General features: G+C 45.2%; 1 protein-coding gene across 6 annotated transcripts in view; it reads left to right on the top strand.

Annotated features, from left to right (window-relative positions):
• The window catches only part of CNTNAP5 (contactin associated protein family member 5), an 801,874-nt gene that overhangs the window by 450,048 nt on the left and 332,124 nt on the right, over positions 1-19,702 (top strand). For all 6 annotated transcript variants that reach the window (XM_027056014.2, XM_027056013.2, XM_053214870.1 and 3 more), the window contains 2 exons: positions 3,072-3,221; positions 6,041-6,212. In XM_027056014.2, the coding sequence (XP_026911815.1) occupies positions 3,072-3,221; positions 6,041-6,212 (322 nt within the window). The remainder of the gene's footprint in view (positions 1-3,071; positions 3,222-6,040; positions 6,213-19,702) is intronic.

Below are 19,702 nucleotides of genomic sequence, written 5' to 3'. Positions count from 1 at the left end.
CAAGCAGTAGGCCCCACCCATTGTGCTTCCTGCTTTGACTCCCAGCGGTCCTCTGCCACCCAGTCTTTGCACAGTGGACCTCCAGCTAGGTCATTTCCATGCTGAAGACCCTTCATGGCCTCCCATTGTTCTAAAGCAGTGGTTTCCATTCCTGACAGCACGTTAGAGTCACCCAGGGAGCTTTTAAAAAAATGCAGACGCAGGGCGCCTGGGTGGCTCAGTCTGTTGAGCATCCAACTCTTGATTTCAGCTCCGATCATGATCTCACGGTTCATGAGATCAAGCCCCACTGTGGGCTGTGTGCTGACAGCGCAGAGCCTGCTTGGGATTCTCTCTCTCTCACTCTTTCTGTCTCCCTCCTTCCCTCTCTCTCTCTCTCTCTCCTCTCTCTGCCCCTCTCCCCCCACTCTCCGTGTCTCAAAATAAATAAATAAACATTTCTTTTTTTAAATGCAGATGCCTCGGGTCCTATCCCCAAAGGTTTTGATGGAATTGGCTTGAATAAAGCACTTTACACAATCATTTATCCAAGGAAATTGTGGAAACCCATTCCTTAGTTTTCCATGCCAGGTCCCTGGGTGAATGGATCCTTTCTCACTGGCTTTCTTCTTGTTCTCCCCCGCTTCTCATTGCAGACCCTGGCTTTTTTGTACAGGCTCTTTGACTCCTGGACTCTTGCTCTCTGAGTAGAGAACTCTTTGCACTTTTCAGAACTTCCCTAAACTGTCACCATCTCTGCTGTGAAGTCTTTCGGGGATCCTCCTATGCCATTAGTTAGGTTTTCTTTCTTCTCTGCTTCCATAGTACCACTCCACCCAAAACTGAATTCAGTGTTCTTTTCTTGCCTTTTTTGTCTGTCCCACTACCCTGAACTCGAAGGACAGAATTCTTTTTTTTTTTTTAAATATTTATTTATTTTTGAGAAAGACAATGTGGGCAAGCTGGGGAAGAGCAGGAGAGAGGGAGACAGAAGACCTGAAGCAGGCTCCTCACTGACCATAGAGAGCCTGATGTGGGGCTTGAACTCACAAACCATGAGATCATTACCTGAGCTCAAGTTGGACGCTTCACCCACTGAGCCACCCAGGCGCCCCGCAGAGGACAGTATTGTAACCCTCACTGCGTGCCTCTTCCATTTAATGGTAGCCTATAGACATCATGTGATATGTCTCTCCATCACATGGTGATGGTACTCTCCATACTTCACAAGCCAGGGACCATTTTATAGTTGCTCTTCTGCCCACTTGTTTTAGCTGACATCATTGTCTGCTTATGACGCGACATGGACCGTTCTACATGCACTACCGTATTGACTACTGTATAATTATCACAACAGCCTAGAAGTCATTTCCCCCACGTTGCAGGGGAGAAAACTGAGGCAGTAAGAGGAGGAAAACAACTCCGCACATAGCAAGACACAAGAAATGTCTACTGAGTGGAGACGTGTGACTGTGTGCTTTTGTCACAGACACATCTTTGTGACCAGACTGATGAATAAGACTGTGTTTCCTCGAGCAAGTACTTGGCACCAACAGAGTCTTAATAGCTGATAGATTTTTTTAGAAAGAAACTATTCCCATCTTCATGACTAATTCCCAGTACAGTTTTCTTAGTAAGGTAGGCTGGCAGGGTAGTTATGCACCAAAGACATCTGAGGCAAAAGAACAAGATAGGAATTACCTTTTAAAAAAAATTATCATTATTATTTAGAGAGAGAGAGAGAAAAAATGAGGGCACAAGTGGGGGAGGGGCAGAGGAAGAGAGAGAGAATCTTAAGCAGGCTCCACACTCAGCAGGGAGGCTAACACAGGGTTCGATCCCGTGACCCTGCGATCATGAACTGAGCTGAAATTGAGAGCTGGACCCTCAACCTACTGAGCCATCCAGGCACCCTTGAGAGAATTACCTTTTAATAAACACTCAGGATGCCTCCAACTGTCCTAGGACATTTCCTGTCTGATCTCAATGGATCCTCTTAACAAGGACACAGTAGTAGGAATTATGATCTTTGCAGACAATAAAGCCAGACTTCAGGGAAGGTAGGAATAGCCAGTGTCACCTAATTAGTTAAGGAAAAATGTTGAGATTGAGCTAGTGTATTACGTGTCTCCAAAGGTAGACGGCCTTCGTCTGGCACATCACTAGAATCTGGCTTTCCTCATCTACTTTTGCCTTTAAAAATAGTTTATTTTTAATTAAAAATGTTTTAACTTTATTTATTTATTTTGAGGGAGAGAGGGTGTGCAAGCTGAGGAGGGGCAGAGAGATAGAGGATTCCAAGCAGGCTCTGTGCTGCCAGCACAGAGCCCGACACAGGGCTCGAACACAGGGCTGATATCATGACCTGAGCTGAAACCAAAAGTCAGACACTGAACCTACTGTGCCACCCACATGCCCCTTACTAAAAAAGAAACATAAGGCATTTGCAGGAAAATGTGAGAAAAACAAATCACCTATAATCCTACCACACAGATAAAATCACCATGGGCATTTTTTTGTAAGTTTATATATTTTGAGAGAGAGAGAGAGAGAGAGAGAGAATGAGCAGGGGAAGGGCAGAAAGAGAGAGGGAGAGAGAAGATCCCAAGCAGGCTCTGTGTTACCAGCACAGATCCTGACACAGGGCTCGAACTCACAAACTGTGAGATCCCGACCTGGGCGGAAATCAAGAGTCAGATGCTGAACCAACGGAGCCACCCAGGCATGGGCATTTTTAAGTTTTTTCCTTTCAACCTTTTACTTTGCATTTATAGCAAGAGTTCAGTTCGTTTGGCAACACCTGTAGGTGTAATATACAGATCAATTTGTGTTTTGCCCTTTTGTTTTGAACTCAAATGTATCAGACATTGTTCAGCCACTTTGAAAAAAAAAAGAGAAGTGAAATGGTAAAGAGAGGAGGGAAGGTGAGGCTTATGGGTCTGCTGGGGGTTTGGTTTAAGCAAAAGGAGACACGGGGAGGCTGCTGAGAGCACGCGTGGAGCACGGAGCCCGGCAGGTGAGGAGGATGAGCCCCGCTGGCTCCAGATCTCCCCAGTCAATCATCCCTACTGCCTTCCCTGTTGCTTTTGCAGGCAGCAGCTTGAATGATGGCTTGTGGCATTCAGTCAGCATCACCGCCAGAAGGGACCGCATCACTCTTACTCTGGATAATGATGCAGCATCCCCGGCCCAGGACACCACTCGCGTACAGATTTATTCTGGAAATAGCTACTACTTTGGAGGTAAGTTCCCCAGCTTTTGAAAAATAAAGGACGGAGGGAGAATGCAATGGACAATTATTTTGCTCTAATCATTCTTTTTTTTTTTTTTTTTTTTTTTTGGCAATTAGACCATTCACACACACACACGCGCACGCGCACACATACACACACAGGTACCCAATCCCAAGCACAAAATAATGAGAAGCAAACTTTCTGACAGCTGTGCAGATATAAACTATCTAGGTCAGTGCAGAGGGGAAAAAAAAGAAAAAAAGAAAAACTTTAGCTATAAGAGCTGGTGTTATGTAACATGTCCAAAGGAGATTTTTGTAGCCATGCCAAGCTCCGTGATCACGTTGGGAAGGAGGAAGTCAGCTGAAAACTTGGAGGATGTGTACCAACAGTCAGCAGTACCTGCGAAAGGAAAAATCCAGATGGGAAGGCAGGGAAGGCACAGCCAGGATCCTCAGCCATATAGGCTACTCTGCCGCTTTGCAGTCTGAATCCCCCGTCTGTTTGTTCCTTCCCGACATCCCTGGAGGCCATGCCCGTGGAGTAGGGCTCTAAAAATGGGAAGGTCTAGAAGTCCTGTGAACTTGTAGCTCCAGTGGAGCAGGTGACACAGGTCCAGCTGTCCCCATTTCCAGGTGAATCCTAGGAACATTCCCATTGACAAAGACACGGGGCATCCTGGAAAGGATGAAAACTACATGATGAGGAATTCACTACCTTTTTATAGATGCATGTGCAGTTTTATTTAGTTTTTTTTCCCCAAGTTATTTCTTTCATTAAAAATCTTAGTATCTAATTTTTTAGTCATGTGTTTGTATCATAGAAACAGTCTCTAGAGAGTAATGTCAAAGAGCCGTCTGACCTTGAGGAAGACCCTGATGGTCCCTGAACTTCCTTATCTAGGACATGGAGAAACAAAGCCAGACTGCTGGAGAACTTCAACAGGGTCAGGGTTACATGCTTGCAAATAGACACACGGGCTGCGCCTTTTGTAAACACGGGTATGGGCTGGGCCTCTTCTCCTGTTGCTAATTCTTCCTCCATTAGGAAACTGAAGGGAAGTGTTTGTGTAAAATTACAAAGTGCGGTCTCTCAAATAGACTTTGCAAATCACTTCTCTCATGGCACTGACACACGGTTAAGTTTTGAAATCCAGAAGGGGCTTTGCATAAGTACATTGTACATAACAAGGTATCCTGGAAGGGAAGCAGCATAGAGCAATACTGTTGTGGTTTGATTTTTTAAGGCCCGACCAAAACCCTCTGTCCTTCATTCTAAATCCCCATGTCTGCAAGGACAACAGATTCCAACAAGAAAGGAGCTCTTCCCTTGCCTCTAAATGTCGTATGTGTCTTACGCCATTTAATTAGTGCAGGAACTTTGTGAAGTAGGCGATTGTAGCCCCATTTCACAGACAGTAAGACTGTTGTTTGCTGAAATGAAATAACTTGTGTAAACGTTAGAATCAGGACCCACCCCCAGGTCTGTGTTCTCCGCAACCTGCTGCATTGGGACAGCAAAGGGATGCTAGCAAACGTAGCATAAAGGCAGCAGAAGAAGGGTCTTGGGGACCCTAAGATACATTTCACAGACTGCATAATTCTTGCATCACATGCAGTGTCTCATCAACAAAGAGAGGAAAGCATTCTTGTATTTGTTTCTGAGGAAAGTGATGTTCGATGATTACGGCATGCAGAATGCCTCGAAGACGAAATGTCTGGCTTCCCCCCAGTTAAGGGGGCGCTGGGTTTACAAGGCCGAGACTTATCTGCGATTTGAACGGCATTTAAGCGAGCGCCCCACACGTAGACCATAAACTTAAGGGAGGTGAAAAATGAGCCTGAGCAATAATAGTCAACTTACATAAATTCTCTGTACAGTTTCAATTAGAACTTGTAGGAATCTCTCTTCGTTTTATGGTGTGCCTGTGAGCTGTTAAGCAGCTGCTGGGCATCAGCCCAGCAGTGACTGTCTATTAGAAATGGCTGAAATAATTCCCAATTATTTATGGGTTATTGCCATGTTTTCAAGCTTGCATTCCCATATGCTCTGAACCTATTAAAACTCATCGGGATGGAGCACAAGTGCTCATATACCTACATTGCCGTGTACCTGTCTTAATGAGAAGTGCCCTGATCGCAAGCTATGCTAAATCAGCATAATGCAGTGTTTTTTTTAAGGAACACCCTTTAAAGAGGTACGGTGTTAACCTTTCAGTGTGCTATTACAGCCCTATAACTAGGTGCGTTTAAGCTCGTAGTTCCTTTGGCATCTGCGTTTGCTTTGCACCTCGCTTCAGAATTCCAGTTCTGTTCCTGCGTGTGTACCTTTCTCAGGAACTAAGCCTGTTAATGCCAACAATTAGCCAGACGATTACTCTGCCACCATCCTTACCCAAACCATAATTTCCTTTGAAAGTGTAATTGAGAATTGAATTGTGCATTTAGAGCGTGTTTCGAGACAGAACCCAAACTGCCAAGTAGTTATAATATGTTGCCTCTTGGGATGAGTGAAATACACCATGCGACTGGATGGTTGGATAGTTTACCTACAGGCGAAAAGAAAGAGGGACCAGGTGAATGTTACAGTATCGGTGTTCCCTTTAACGCATGTTGTTTTCTGTTCCGTACAACGATTGAGTATGCCCCGTTTTATACCAATTCTGTCCCTTCTTTGAGAATGCTAGGATTTCCAACGAACATGTGTGCACTGCTGTGAATGAAAAGCCCCCAAAACAATTAGACCTCCAGGTCCTCCATCAATAGGTCGCCAAAGCAATGACTGATCATTTCAGTATTCTTCCTCATTTTTTTTTCTCTGTCCCACAGGGTGCCCTGACAATCTCACCGATTCCCAATGTTTAAATCCCATTAAGGCTTTCCAAGGCTGCATGAGGCTCATCTTTATTGATAACCAGTCCAAGGACCTCATTTCAGTTCAGCAAGGTTCCCTGGGGAATTTTAGTGATTTACACATTGATCTGTGTAGCATCAAAGACAGGTAATTATTGTCTCTTCTCCTCTGTTCTCCCACCCCCTTCCCATTCTCACTGTTCTAAATATGAGTTTCTTTAAGCAAAATTCTAATCCACTGACATTAGCCACATTAGACATAATTGAGTTGCCTAATGGAAAATATTTCTGAAAGGATTTCAGGCCCAGAGAAAAATGGTTTAAATTAGTTGAGTCTCTCTTCATGTTGACTTGCAGTAAATGGGATATGCAAATTAAATCAAAATACAAATTTGTGACAGGATTAAAATTGTATGCATAAACAACATTTGATTACTTTGAAGTTAAGAGTGAAGCAAAAAGGAGGGAGGGATTACTTTGGTCTTAAGCCATTTTATTCTTTAGAGCAGGGAGCATCCTTTCTAACAGGGGCAGATGAACATCAGGCCCTCAGGGTCTAGAACAGAGGTTCGTGTGGTCCAGTGGTGAGGTGACTCCTGGGGCCACTGACCTGTGGCGTCACCTCCAAACCATGGCTTCTTTGGCGCAGAAAAGAGCAGGTCCCCCATGGAGAGAATCAGCATTTAATACTGTGCAACCCACAGATGCGGCACAAGTTCAGTTTCTTTCTTTATTTCTTCCGGGCTCCAACTCCTCTTACATTTAAAATTTCTAGCTTCAAAGACACACTTTGGAAAATTAAAGAGGACCAGTTCTGAGTTTTCAGCCAGGCTTAGCATGCTCTCCACGTTTTATCTCTAGCACTTACCTCCTTCAGTCTTGTGGTTACAGTCATCTTCGTCGATATATCGTTCAACAAATGGGTGAATAATAGGTGTGAAGTGCTTGCCCATGTGTTGGTGTTACAGGGTCTCTGCTCACGTCCCATCATGGAATAAATGAGCCATTATGATAAAATGCAATAAATGCCCAAGTAGTGCACCCTTATTTGTGGGACGTCTGGCAGCCGCAGCTCAGCCTGGCCGTGGGGAGAATGAGGTCAAGAAGGCTTTCAGGAAGGGGTGCTTAGCTAAGTCTTTTTTTTTTTTTAATGTTTATTTTTAAGAGAAAGAGCACCAGCAGGGGAGGGACAGAGGAGGCGGGGGCAGAGGACAGAGGCTCCGAATCAGGCTCTGCGCTGATAGCAGTGAGCCTGATGTGAGTCTCAAACTCACGAACCATGAGATCATGACCTGAGCCCAAGTCTGACGCTCAATAGACTGAGCCACCCACGTGCCCTGGTGCTGAGCTAAATTTTAAAGGACGAGCAAACTTGGCTGAGGCGTGATGAGGGGTGCCGGTGTACGATGGGTCCTCTGGATGTAGCATGGGGAGTGGCAGAGAAATAGGAGAGATCATGGCTTGCAAGCATTTCAACAGTTCCAAGTGCCTGTTTTCCATTGTTAAATATTGGGATGCATTTTATAATCCATGGCGCATCATCATTCAATTGGCAACATGTCTTTCTTAGTGGCATATAAACTAAGGGTATATGTTAACAATGAATAGTGCCTTAGGGTCAATAAAACATAGCTCAGTGGATATGGAAGGTCACTGTGATGGAGTACATGGTGTGCACATGGCTAGAGATTGGGGCCGTTAGGAATTATGAAGAAATTTGTGTGCCCATGGAACGTGGCCCCGTGTGCTAAGTGACAGTCAGGAAGGAAGGTATCAGATTTGCTTACAAGAAAGAGTACCCAGGAAAAAGGGAGAAGGATGGATGGATAGAGAACCAGCCTGGAGCTAGGAAGGGAACCACCCCCATCCATGGGGCACTGATGAGAAGTAACAGGTGTTTCTCCTCAGCGGCACAGCAATCAGCTCTGTAGGTTGTAGTCTCCTCGGATGCTCCGAATGACCAATATAATTTGATGGAGTTTTATGTGCATGTTTCTCTGTTAATACCAGTACACATGGGATCCTCAACAAATCACACAGACTTCCTGGCTCTTCTGCTTCATTTTTTTTCTATTTGACCAGCTGGATAAGTGGGTAATAAAATGTGTGCTTCATTAGAATGTGCTAGTTTAGCGATCTCAGAATAAAGGGTACTACACGGAATGGTTGCCACCCCGATAGTCTTTATTAACGATGAGGGGGAAGCATGCGACTTCATCAGCCAGCACAGCCTTTCGCAAAGTGTAGTTCAACAGAGGGAACATTCATCAATAGGGATCTCTTATGATACCTTAATTTCTAATCAAGGACGCTCTCATTATTTTCGATTACATGAAAGTCATTGCCATCTATACTGCATCATTACTTTTGTGTAATTGTAGTCTGTATAATTGTATTACATACAATTGTGTTTTGGTTAATTGTATAATAAGGGATTGTGTTTAGTTTAGTGAGTAAATGGCACGTTTTTCTTGATTTACCAGACATTGCCTCTAACAGAAGGGGATACTGTGGTAGAAGGCTTTGGTTGATTAATTATTTCTTGAACTTATATTTAACATTTGTTGGAGAGGGGCAGAGGTTCAAAAGCAGGTGGTTCTGAGTTTTGTGTTGCATTTTTAACATGTTGATCAACTAAACTTGATTTAAGGGCAAGTGCAGAGTTTTTGTCTAGAAAGAACTTGCCATTTGGGGATGGGGTGGGGTGTGCTAGAAGAGGTGAAGGTGGAGAAGTTTGGCTGTGTTTTTGTTTTGTTGTTTTTGTTTTTTTCTGGCTGTGTTTTTTGTTACTGTTTTTTTTAAAGTTTATTTTGAGAGAGAGGATGTGGCAGGGGCATAGAAAGAGAGAGAGAGAGAATCCCAAGCAGGCTCCATACTCTCAGCGCAGAGCCCACTGTGGGGTTCGAACCCACAAACTGTGAGATCATGACCTGAGCTAAAATCAAGAGTCCGATGCTTAACAGACTGAGCCATTCAGGCGCCCCTGGCTATGTTTTTTTCTTAACTATGCTCCTGTCTGGAAAGTCCAAGGAGGGCAGCCTTTGATCTGGCCTGAGAGTCTCTTCTCTCCCTGGCCAAATTCTCTTCCCTTTCCTCATAGGCTTTAAAAACCCAGTCCTCCCCCGGGCCTTTCAGTGGTTGTCTGCCCCACCCCTCCCTGTTCCCTTTCTTTTCCCTCAAAGCTAGCTAACCTGGCTGGCCAGAAGAATCCAGCCCTCTCAGTGACCCATAAGGCTCTCAGTGCTAATCACTCTAGGAAAACCAAGGTGGCATTCACAAACATTCCAGGATTCAAAGTGCTTCCTCCCATGAGGGTCCCTGAAGCATGAGCAAATTCACAAAATGCTCCTGAGACCATGCTTAGGTAACAGCTGGGAGGGTCCATTCTCATGGATTAAGGAGCCTAAACTAACAGTTTGCATTTCAGCCATCTCTATGATGGGCAAATTACCAAGTCTTCTGGCCTCTCTGGAAAGAAGGAGGCTGAGCGATTGGCCTGACCCCCAGTTCTGGCAGCAGAGACTTCTGACTTTAGGAGGTGCCATCAGTAAAATTGCTGAGTGGCTGGCAGTCCAGGGATGGACTGGGAGAAGGAGGTAGAGCACCCTTGTGGGAACCACATGTGGGGCCAGAATGGAGCATTCCCAGCAAATCCCGTGCACTTTCCATAGTCTTTCTAAACCTCTCGACTAGAATGTGCATCCACTATACCTCACTTTGCGGGCTGAATCTTCAACCTCATGTTTTCCGCACCCCAGACCAATGTTCTTCGAGATCCACACTTACCTCTTGCAGTCTTCTTGGACTTAAAGGAGGCAGGACATGATATTTTAAACCACACAAAGCAAAGTCACCCCCGATAAATGCTTTGCTCCATGAACAACTTCATCATACCCTCTGGTACTCAACCTCTTAGATAGGCATTGAGTGAATGGGTGAGGCATTCTATGGGTGAGGTATATACCCAAGTATATACTTGGGTGGCAAAAGATGTGGTAAGAACTGTGGAAGCCTGGCAGTGCAAGGGCATCAATATTCCCATTTCTCAGAGAGAGTCAACTAAGACCTAGAGACATATGTCAGTTTTTCCATGACTACAGGATTGAAGTTGTGGGTCAGAGTTGAACCCTGCCAGTGTTCTCTCCCTGACTTGCACCCAGCAGACACTAGCCTGGAAATGGCAGTTGTGGGGTGTCTGTGGCTCCTAAACAAGTGGCCCTATCTTCTGCCCCACCGTAGAAAAGTTTTTCGGGGATATTCAACATATTAAATTCTTTGTAAACATTAGTTGCTTAATTAGATGCCATTTAGAAGGGGGCATTCAAAGTGGTGTGCAGCATCAGGGGTTGGGGGGACTGAGTGAAGTAAGTCCCGGTGATCCAGGTCAAGAAGTACCTCTTTGTTGGTACTTTGTTGGAAGTACCTACCAAGTTGGAAGGTACTTCTAACTTGGTTGGAAGATCCTACCAAGCCCACTCGAGGAGCTGTGTCCAGTCCTGCTGAGTCCAAAGTCCAGGGCAGAAGAAACACATCACCAAATATTGTCTTAGAATATGAAGAGGAGATGGGATCCAAGGTGTGAAGCCAAACATAGAGGAGCAAACAGGGATACACTGTCTGAGGTGGGGTGAGTGGGTGTCACACGGAGGGCAATTCATTAATCTCTGTGCGGGTGGCAGCAGCCTCGAGAGGTGATAGAGTGTGTTTAATTCCCAGTCACTACTTGTCAGCTTGAGATACGACACATATCATTTAACCTTATTGTGTCTGTTTCCACTTTTGCAAAACCGAGATTGTAAAATCTACCTTTGCATTGAGAGTTAAATGAGACAGTGTGAGAAACCAGGCGCTGAGTTGCATGGCTAGTAAACAATAGTAGATCGTATGTAAATGTTCGCCATAGCGAACATTTGCTAGCTATGGAGAGAGGAGAAGGCTCTGGTCTCCCTCCGAAGTTTTTCCAGCCCACTGTGGCCAAGTGATTTCCATTAGTTTGCGGGGTGGATCCCCTTAGATGTACCTCATATGTGCCCTCAAGTTCCTCTGCTTAATGACTTGGATTGAGTTGTTGTTCAGAGGTGCTCTCCCTGAGGGCCACAAACAACCACCCATTAGGAAAGTGCCCATCAGTTTGGGTGCCAAGGCCGCAGTCTTTCAATTCTACCATAACTTGATTCTCAGGGCCTGGTTGGGTAAGGAAAGCTTGTGATTGGTATGCTCTGGGGCACAGAATTTAAGGCAGTTCTTATTTCTTGGCTCATGCAACTGTAGACCCTGAATTTACATGAACCTGGGAGCAAGCACCTCGTTAGCTTGTGTAGGCAAATTTCAGCAGGATCACATCAGAATCACGAGGAGGGGTTGTTAAAACCCAAACCACTGGGCCCCACCCCTAGAGTTTCAGACGTTATTGTTGTGGGCCAGGGAATGTGCATTTCTACCAAATTCCAGGGTGCTGCTGGGCTGGTCTTAGGAGCTGACTTTGAGAATCACTGTCCTAAAAGCTTCCAATCCTAGAAGTCATGGGACTGTGTAGATTCTGCACAGAAGTGGTGTAGGTGTGGGGAAGAGGGATGACTTCTGCCCCAACTGTGCCCCCAAGCAGCTGTCCTCCTGATCAGAATCTCACAGGGTCTCTGAAAAGTTCCAGCAACTCTATCTCAATGTCCAGCTCCAAAGTATTGAAATCAGTCCATGGGAGGCCCTTGGGTGTGAGCACAAATGAATCCCGTCTCCCTCCAGCTTTCCTGGTTTTTGTCTCCGAGCTCCTGCCCTGCTTCCCACTGCAAACAAAGCTTTTGGGAATATAAATGAAACCAGTCAGATCCTCAGGGGTGCCTTCCCGAAGGGATATTTTGGTGTGGAGGGAGTGTGCGTCTTAGAATAGCTGCAGTTGCCATGAAACATAACTTGTCTTTGTGTTATTTGAGAGACAGTTGACTTGCTGGCCCTGCTGTAAGTCAGAGCTTGGTCTTTCATTCTAGATAAGCCTCACACCCTGTGGGTGGTGGTGCTGCCATTAGAATGATGGTGACCCTGCCTACCAAAAAATATGACACCGAAGCTTTCTACAGATGGAAAGAGACTGATTTCATCCGGTTTCCTGGGGTCTGGCAAAGGGTCTATGTGGTCACGTGTCGCCTTGCCCTGCATCCCTTCCTCATAGAGTGATGGCACTGGGGAAGGTCCTTGGAGATCATCCACCTTTGGTTTTGCATAGGAGAAGATAGAGGTCTAGCGGAGTATGGCAAAGCCAGGTATGGAAGCAGGGCTCTTCCCGTGGGGTCTTTGTTTTTGCCTCCAATGGGGACTTTTTTGCTCCAGCCCTTTTAAAAAGGAAACAATTGGCTTGTTCCAATGAGTGAGTCACATGTGAAATGCTGCTTTAAATGTCTTGCAGCCAAATAAGTTATGAGATGTAGCTTCTCACTCCATAACCACTTCCTTACCCCCTCCCCCCCCCCCCCCCCCCCAGCACACATTCGTTTAAGAAAAGCATCTGCTAAACTCTCTGGTCAAGATTCTTACCTTCTTGGTTCAGAGTTTGGAGTGTTGTAAACACTGAGAGTGGAGAAGCATTATTTTGGATGACCTCCCATAAACAGACTTATGCTAAAAACCCACTCTGTGTGTGGGAGTCTGTTAAAAACAGTAGGCTGTATAAAAAGCTTACATTGCATGGTAATGCATATGTTTTAGTTCTTCTCTAAAATTGAAAGCCTTTCCATTGGGTGCCAGAAAAGCCATTGCAAGGGCAATGCCCACACAATCTGAGTTTCTTACTCTCAAGTGAGAAATGCTACAATATGGTGTTCTCCTTTAACTCATGGGATGGAGCCATCATCAAAACAAGAGCACTTCTGCTGTTTTTATTTATCATGCTAGTCTATTTTATGGAGGAAAAGAAAAGGTTAGAGTTTATGTAACAGTTACTGAGCAAACATTCTCTAAATACAATTTCATTTAAGCCTCTCCGCAGCTCTGCCAGCCAGACTGGTTCTCAAAGTGTGGCTCCCACAGACCGCCAGCACCTAGAGGCATGTTAGAAATGCATATTCTCAGGCCCTGTACCTTTTGGATCAGAAACCTGGGGAAGGGGAGCAAGCTGAGTTTTACAAAGCCCCTGCCACCAGGGTGATTCAGATGCACAGTCAGATTTGTGAACCGTTGGGTTGCCCTCTTACTGTTATCTTAGGGATAAAATCACCCATGCTTAGTAAGCTGCCAGAGGTCGCATTCTTAGTATTTGGTGGACCTGAGATTCAAATCCAGATTTTGCTGACTTTTCGATCCACAGAAAGGTGGAGGGCCTATTGCCTAAAGGAGAGAAAAAGGAGACATGCATTCAGGTATGCAGAGCAAGTCAGGGGAATGTCACTGAGGAAATAAGATGTTGAGAACTTGATGTGTGGGCTGTGTTTAGGGAGGTCAGGCAGGGCTGTTTCAGGTGAGGTGGAGGGATTAAGCCTGGGACTCAGAACAGGTGAGGTGCTGGGCATTTGTCTCCCTGTATGGGAGAAGCTGTATTGGCATCAGTGGGTAAAATAGAACTTAAAGTCAAAGCCATAGGGAACTTGCAGCAAACAAAACAGTTTAAAATCTGAATAACAGGGCATATTAATAGCTAATCCTAAAAAATGGTTACTGTGTGCCAGAACATTGTGTGTGTGTATGTGTGTGTGTGTGAACCCTATGAAGTGGGTAATACTGTTAACTCCATAGTACAGAACAGGATTGAGACACAGCGACGCTAATACCTTGTCTGGGTCACACGGTAAGTTATGTAGCAGAGCCTGGCTACAGACCAAAGGGTCTGGTTGAAGAGGTTCGACCTGTCCTTGCCTTGCACTTAACTACTTATAACTTTGTAGTTAGCAGGTATCCAACATTCTTCAGCGGGATTGCAAAGTAGAAAATGATGTGTTTTCATCTTGTATCCTGATCTTGAAGCAGGTTGTATCGATGCAGGCAGAAAAGGGATATGGGCCACAGTGATGGACCACCAAGGATGCCTGAGGGGCTGTCATCCTTGCAGCTCATTGTCACGGCCTTGTGACAAGCACACTGAGGTTCAGAGAGAGCTGAAGTCTCCACCTCTATTTCTTCAGGCTGGTTGGGGAATACAGGAGCCTCACAAGTGACTTGAAATGGCTGGCTGTCTTCACGAGGCAGATTTTGAATGGGTTTGTTAAGTGCCTTTTATCTAGAAAAGAGCGATTTACTCATCTGCTAATTGAATGAGAGTTACTCCCCATCACCGAGCTTATACCTCTTTGAAAGTCAGAGGGAAGAGGGGCATTGGGGGAATATACCACCTGGCTTGGACCTGAATAAGTGAGCTTGAACGAGTGGATCTGTGTTCTGTGCCCAACCCCATCTCTCTTATTCCTTGTTTTTACAAGAAAAGTGGATCATTATCTTGATGAAATGGTCCTTCTCTACCTGTGCGTGCAGAAGGGCATCGGGGCACCAGTGATTCACAGAAGGCACAGAGCGCCAACGAAGCCAAAGGTGGCTCTTGATTCTGTCCCATCAGAAGGTGGTGAGACTGTTCCCTCACCAACCAGTGATCTGAAATACGGCTGCAGAAAACCACGCCGGAACAACGAGCTGGGTGAATTATCACCAGGGCTTCTGGAAGCTGAAGGATTCATTCCAAGAGCTATAGTTATGAGGTTGAGGCGAGGGGTGCAGCTTTAGATCGCAGTAAGAAAATGTCTTTTCCAATCAGGAAGCGCTTGGAGCCTGTCTCCCGAGACATATTGGCTAAGGAATTCAGATGTTTTAGATGACATAGAAACCAAGAAAAACTTTCGATCTGGATTAAAAACAGGGGGGAAAAAGGCGATTTTAGATCCTCAAGTCACTTCTGGCAGCCAGTGCTTATATTTAACTGTGTGGAAAACATTTCTAAATTAATAAGAAGAAAGAGACTTTTCTTTGTTGCTCCCTTCACACAAGCATTACGTAAATAAGCCTCGCCCAGCACCCTGATAAAGGCCTTCTGTCTGTTTTTCTCATTCTCCAAAGAATGCTCGTTTCTCCATGGCCAGTGTCCCAATCGTTTGTTTTCTTTTTCCCTCACTTATACTGATGTCCACTCATTGGGCTGCTGAGGCGAAGCCCCTGGCACCTTGGGCGCTGTTTTCCTCTAGTCTAAAAGCATTCACGGGTGGCTCTTTGTAAGCACTGTTTCTGGGCACGATCGGAGAGAGCAAAAACCTTACTATGTTTTCACTTGGAGAAAAAACAGGTCTGACTTGCGACAAAATGTCCTCACCTGTTTCTGCAGCAAAACCTAAATTTAAAATCAGTTCCGTGCTATTTTTATCTTACACCAAGATATCTCACAGGAAGCTCCCGAAACTGGATTCGGCCTCTTGGGTTTTGCTGCAGCCTGGACTTCTGAGCGCAGGGTTCAGCCTTCCCGCTGCCCATCTCACATGCGCGGCCAGCATGACCACGTACCATTGCTGTAACCGTCACAAAGGGGACACTGGCTTCCCCGCTCAGCAGATGAGGAGACCGACTTTCACATGAATTTAAAAATGTACGTCACAACAGAATCAAACTCGGGATTTCAGGCAGCAGCGAAACCCCTGCTGTTTACATTTTAGCCTGACTTTGGACACAGCCAGTCACTTAACCTCTTCATGTCTCACTTCTGTCCATAGTCAAATGGGGACACTGGCTGCATCTGACCACTCTAGGGGGCTAAAGGAGAGCAACGTGATATTATTACGGCCTCCCTCTTGAACTTAGGGCAAGGATTGACTGAGGGCAAGACGATGAAAGTTCTTAAAGTGAAAAGCAAGAGAGACAGAAATGGATGGGGCTGTGTGTTATCTCAGCAGGCCCGGTGTTAGAAAACCCATACACAGGTAGAAAAAGATGACACCCTTCTGAATAATTTACCTACATACATAACCCATTTTATTTTTTGGACAAGTGATGAATGTTTTCACACAGTTCAAGTCACAGATTTGAAATCTTCCCTCCAGGTTTAGCTTCATCTTGACTAGATCGCTTCGACGTGATTTACTAGGGTCTTTCTCTCCTAACATTGGGATATGCTGTGGGTGGAGTGGGAGATCTTCTCCACACCTGGAAAACACAGAGGGAAGAAGCATTACAAACCTCACACTGACAGTTATGCAAAAGAATACGAACATATCAAACTTCATAGTCTTTTCTTTTATTTAAAAAAAATTTAATGTTTATTTATTTTTGAGAGAAAGAGACAGAGCATGAGGGGGAGAGGGACAGAGAGAGACAGAGGAAGACACAGAATTGGAAGCAGGCTCTAGGCTCTGAGATGTCAGTACAGAGCCCGACGCGGGGCTCGAACTCACAAACCATGAGATCATGCCCTGAGCTGAAGTCGGACTGTCAAACGACTGAGCCACCCAGGTTACCCCATAGTCTTAAGTCATGTGATACCTCATGTGTCCAGGACACCATTAATTTTATTATGACAAAAATGTCATCATCAGCTTGCGACCTGCTTTTATCCATGCCAAAAAATTTTTTTTTTTCCCCTGTAACAATTAGGTAAGGGGCTATCCCTGCTTTAGAATTTAAAATAATCCCAGACAGGGGCACCTGGGTGGCTCAGTCGGTTGAGGATCAGACTTGGACTCAGGTCATGATCTCACGGTTTGTGAGTTCAGGCCCCGCATCAGACTCTGTGCTATCATCACAGAGCCCGCTTTGGATCTTCTGTCTCCCTCTCTCTCTGTCCCTCCTCCACTTGCGTGCTATCTTTCTCTAAGATAAATAACATTAAAATAACAATAATAATAATCCCAGACAGTGGTAAATGACTCAAGGTTTATATGTTTGACCAGATAATTCTGTTGAGAATTACAGACTCACACTCTGAAATGAGAATCGTATGCATCAGCCTGGACATTTGTGTGCGCACAGATGTCAGGAGATATTCACACACACAGGATACAAAAATATGACGCTATCTGGTGAGTCCTGATGTACTTCTTGGTCCTGCTTGCTGAGAGACCGCCCATACTCTGCTAATCTTCCTCTGTGACCCACACATTCATTCAGCAAATCTTTTCAGAGGGCCTACTATGTGCCAGGTGCTTTTTTATTGTTGTTTTGCCCTGGAGATCCAAGGCTGAACAGGACAGAGTTGCTGCTTGTCCTTCCTGGTATGCTTGGATTAGGAGTCTCTTTGTTACTATTGTGGGTCGTTTGTGCACTCCTTATCCATTCATTCATCTCCTGTATTTGGAGCATCTCTGCTGGGTCACCTCCTGGATAGGAGCTAAGGATGGATGTATGTGCTGAGCATAGTAGGTCTTCATGCCCCTGATTTCAGAACGCTCCATGGAGAGACACAGATTTTAACCCAATAATTATGGAAATGATCACATATGCTCCTCAATAAGGTGTGATTAGCATGCAGCAGATCCACAGAGTGCTAGGAGAGACTGAGAGACAGCTGGCTTTTAAGGGGGTGGGGGTGGTTGTCAGAAAGGAGACATGTGGGTGCCATTGTCTTCAGACTCTGCAAACACAACTGTTCACTGCCAGTCTGGTTTGTAGTTTCCAGTGCCTCCTACAGACCTCTGGCTGGCGATTCTGATCTCAGTGTCCTGCCTATATGTCCTCTGCTGAAATCACTGTGTGCTGGGGGGAGGGATAGGGGGATAGGGGTGGGAAATTCAGCTTTCTTTAGTGGGAAGAAACTTTCTGTGTTTTTAGCTGAAAACAAATTTCTCAAAATTTCCCCCAAGAAGTATGTGCTGGGAATTCTTCTGTCTTTCAGTAATAATAGCATACCTTTAATTCCCCCGACCCCAAAATATGCTGTCCTGGCTGCAAGGCTAAGGGGTTTACCTTTAACCTTCTACTAGCTCATTCCTAATATGATATTAGCTGCACTTACACTTAGCAAAATAGAAAAACAAAAACAAAAACAAAAAACAGGTCCATGTCTTCCCATCCAAAATAAACCCCAGTGTAAAGGTGGTAATGATATTTCAGCTGGCAGCTTGGTAAAGCGCAAGAATCTGAACGTGACAGGAGGCATATGCATTTTAAAGGTCATTCTAATTACCATGCTTACTCATGCTAAGCTGCTACTCTGGGGTTTATTGGAGAAGAACCACACGCTGGGGGGAACTGAGACCATGTGGTCGGCGGGGACTTGAGCAAACAGTAAGGAAGGTAATACAAATTACTATTGTTTCCAGTGATATTAAATAATTCTTCAACGTCTGAGACATCTGAGAAGAAGAGGGAGGGCGGGCATTGATGGAGACCAGGGCGAATCCTCACCGTTCTGAAAGCTGTGATGCTGTGATGCCTTTTCTCGGGATCCGCATTTGACATGGTCGTACAGGGACCCATGAAAAGAGGCCCTGAGGACGAGCTCCTGCCTGCATTAAATTTTCCATTTGCGACCACTTCATTCTCCCCATCATAGTGAATTCATAACACAACTTTTCTTGATGGAATTATCCTAAATGTGGAGCCACTTTTTAGATAGGGAAATAAAATAGCGGAGAACTATTCTCTTAGTGGCAGTTTGCCCCGTACCTCTCTCCTAGTTCCCGAAATACAGATTTTATTACAACTCTAGCCATGGTGAAATTCAGATTCTGTACATGTGTTTCCCCTGCCCTCTTGTAGTTGATGGAGTGAGGCATTAAAGACAAGGATCCCCACCCCCCCGCTTGCCTCTTTGGTCTCCCTTGACCGCTTCTCCCGTTTCCTTCCTCTTCAACATTATCTCCTCTATTAATTCATCATTCTCTTTATAAGCACTTACTGAGCATCTGCTATGTTCCCGAATATGTATAATTTCTGCCTGCGGGAAAGCTCAAGAGCAAGAAAGCCAGACAAAAAGCAGACAGGGTACACAGGGAAACTTGTGGCATGGAGGGGCATGGAGTTACATCTGAGCTGCATTGTGACAAGCAAGCAGAGCAAGCTGAGGTGAAAATAGCAGTCGAGGGGCAATTCAGTTCCAAAGTGAACCCCTCCCTACCCCATAGCAGCCGGTCTTATTCTAGCCCCCAGGCACCTGCTGCTATTTACTTGTGTGGAGTTTCCTTCCACCGTTCCTTTTACCCCAGTTCTGCCCATCTCTCACAGACTAGTTCAGATCCCACCTACCCTGTCAAGTCTCCCTTCCTTTGCCTGATGTTCACCAAGACCTTATGTGACCGTCCCTGGCATTTCTTTTCTCTATTACATTTAGCTCCCGATCATGACTGTCACCTGTTTTGGATCTGTATTTTGCCCTCTCAGAGAAAGTTCTTGATATGCCCACTGATGCTTTCTGTTGAGGGCACATGCTTCGCCATCATTTGTTGAATAAATTGAACCTTAACAGCATCTGCTGTTGGTGGCTGGGGATGAAATGCATGTGTAACTGACAACACTCAACACTCCTCTGGGAGTCGGATATAGTGTCACCTCAAGAGATGGAATGAACTTCATCATCTTTAATATCTTTTCCTGTCCCACACCCTGGAGACCGTTGTCCAAGATTTGGGAACTGAAACCCTTCACCTCTTTCTCCTATTGAAAACTTCCCACTGTGGTTCACACCAAGCGGCACTCTATTTGAATAGCTTGAGTGCCTAATAAAAGCAGCTGGTGCCAGCTGTC

This window comes from Acinonyx jubatus, chromosome C1 (genome assembly GCF_027475565.1).
Source record: "Acinonyx jubatus isolate Ajub_Pintada_27869175 chromosome C1, VMU_Ajub_asm_v1.0, whole genome shotgun sequence".
Classification (NCBI taxonomy): Eukaryota; Metazoa; Chordata; class Mammalia; order Carnivora; family Felidae; genus Acinonyx; species Acinonyx jubatus.
This window is presented reverse-complemented; position numbering and strand designations above follow the sequence as displayed.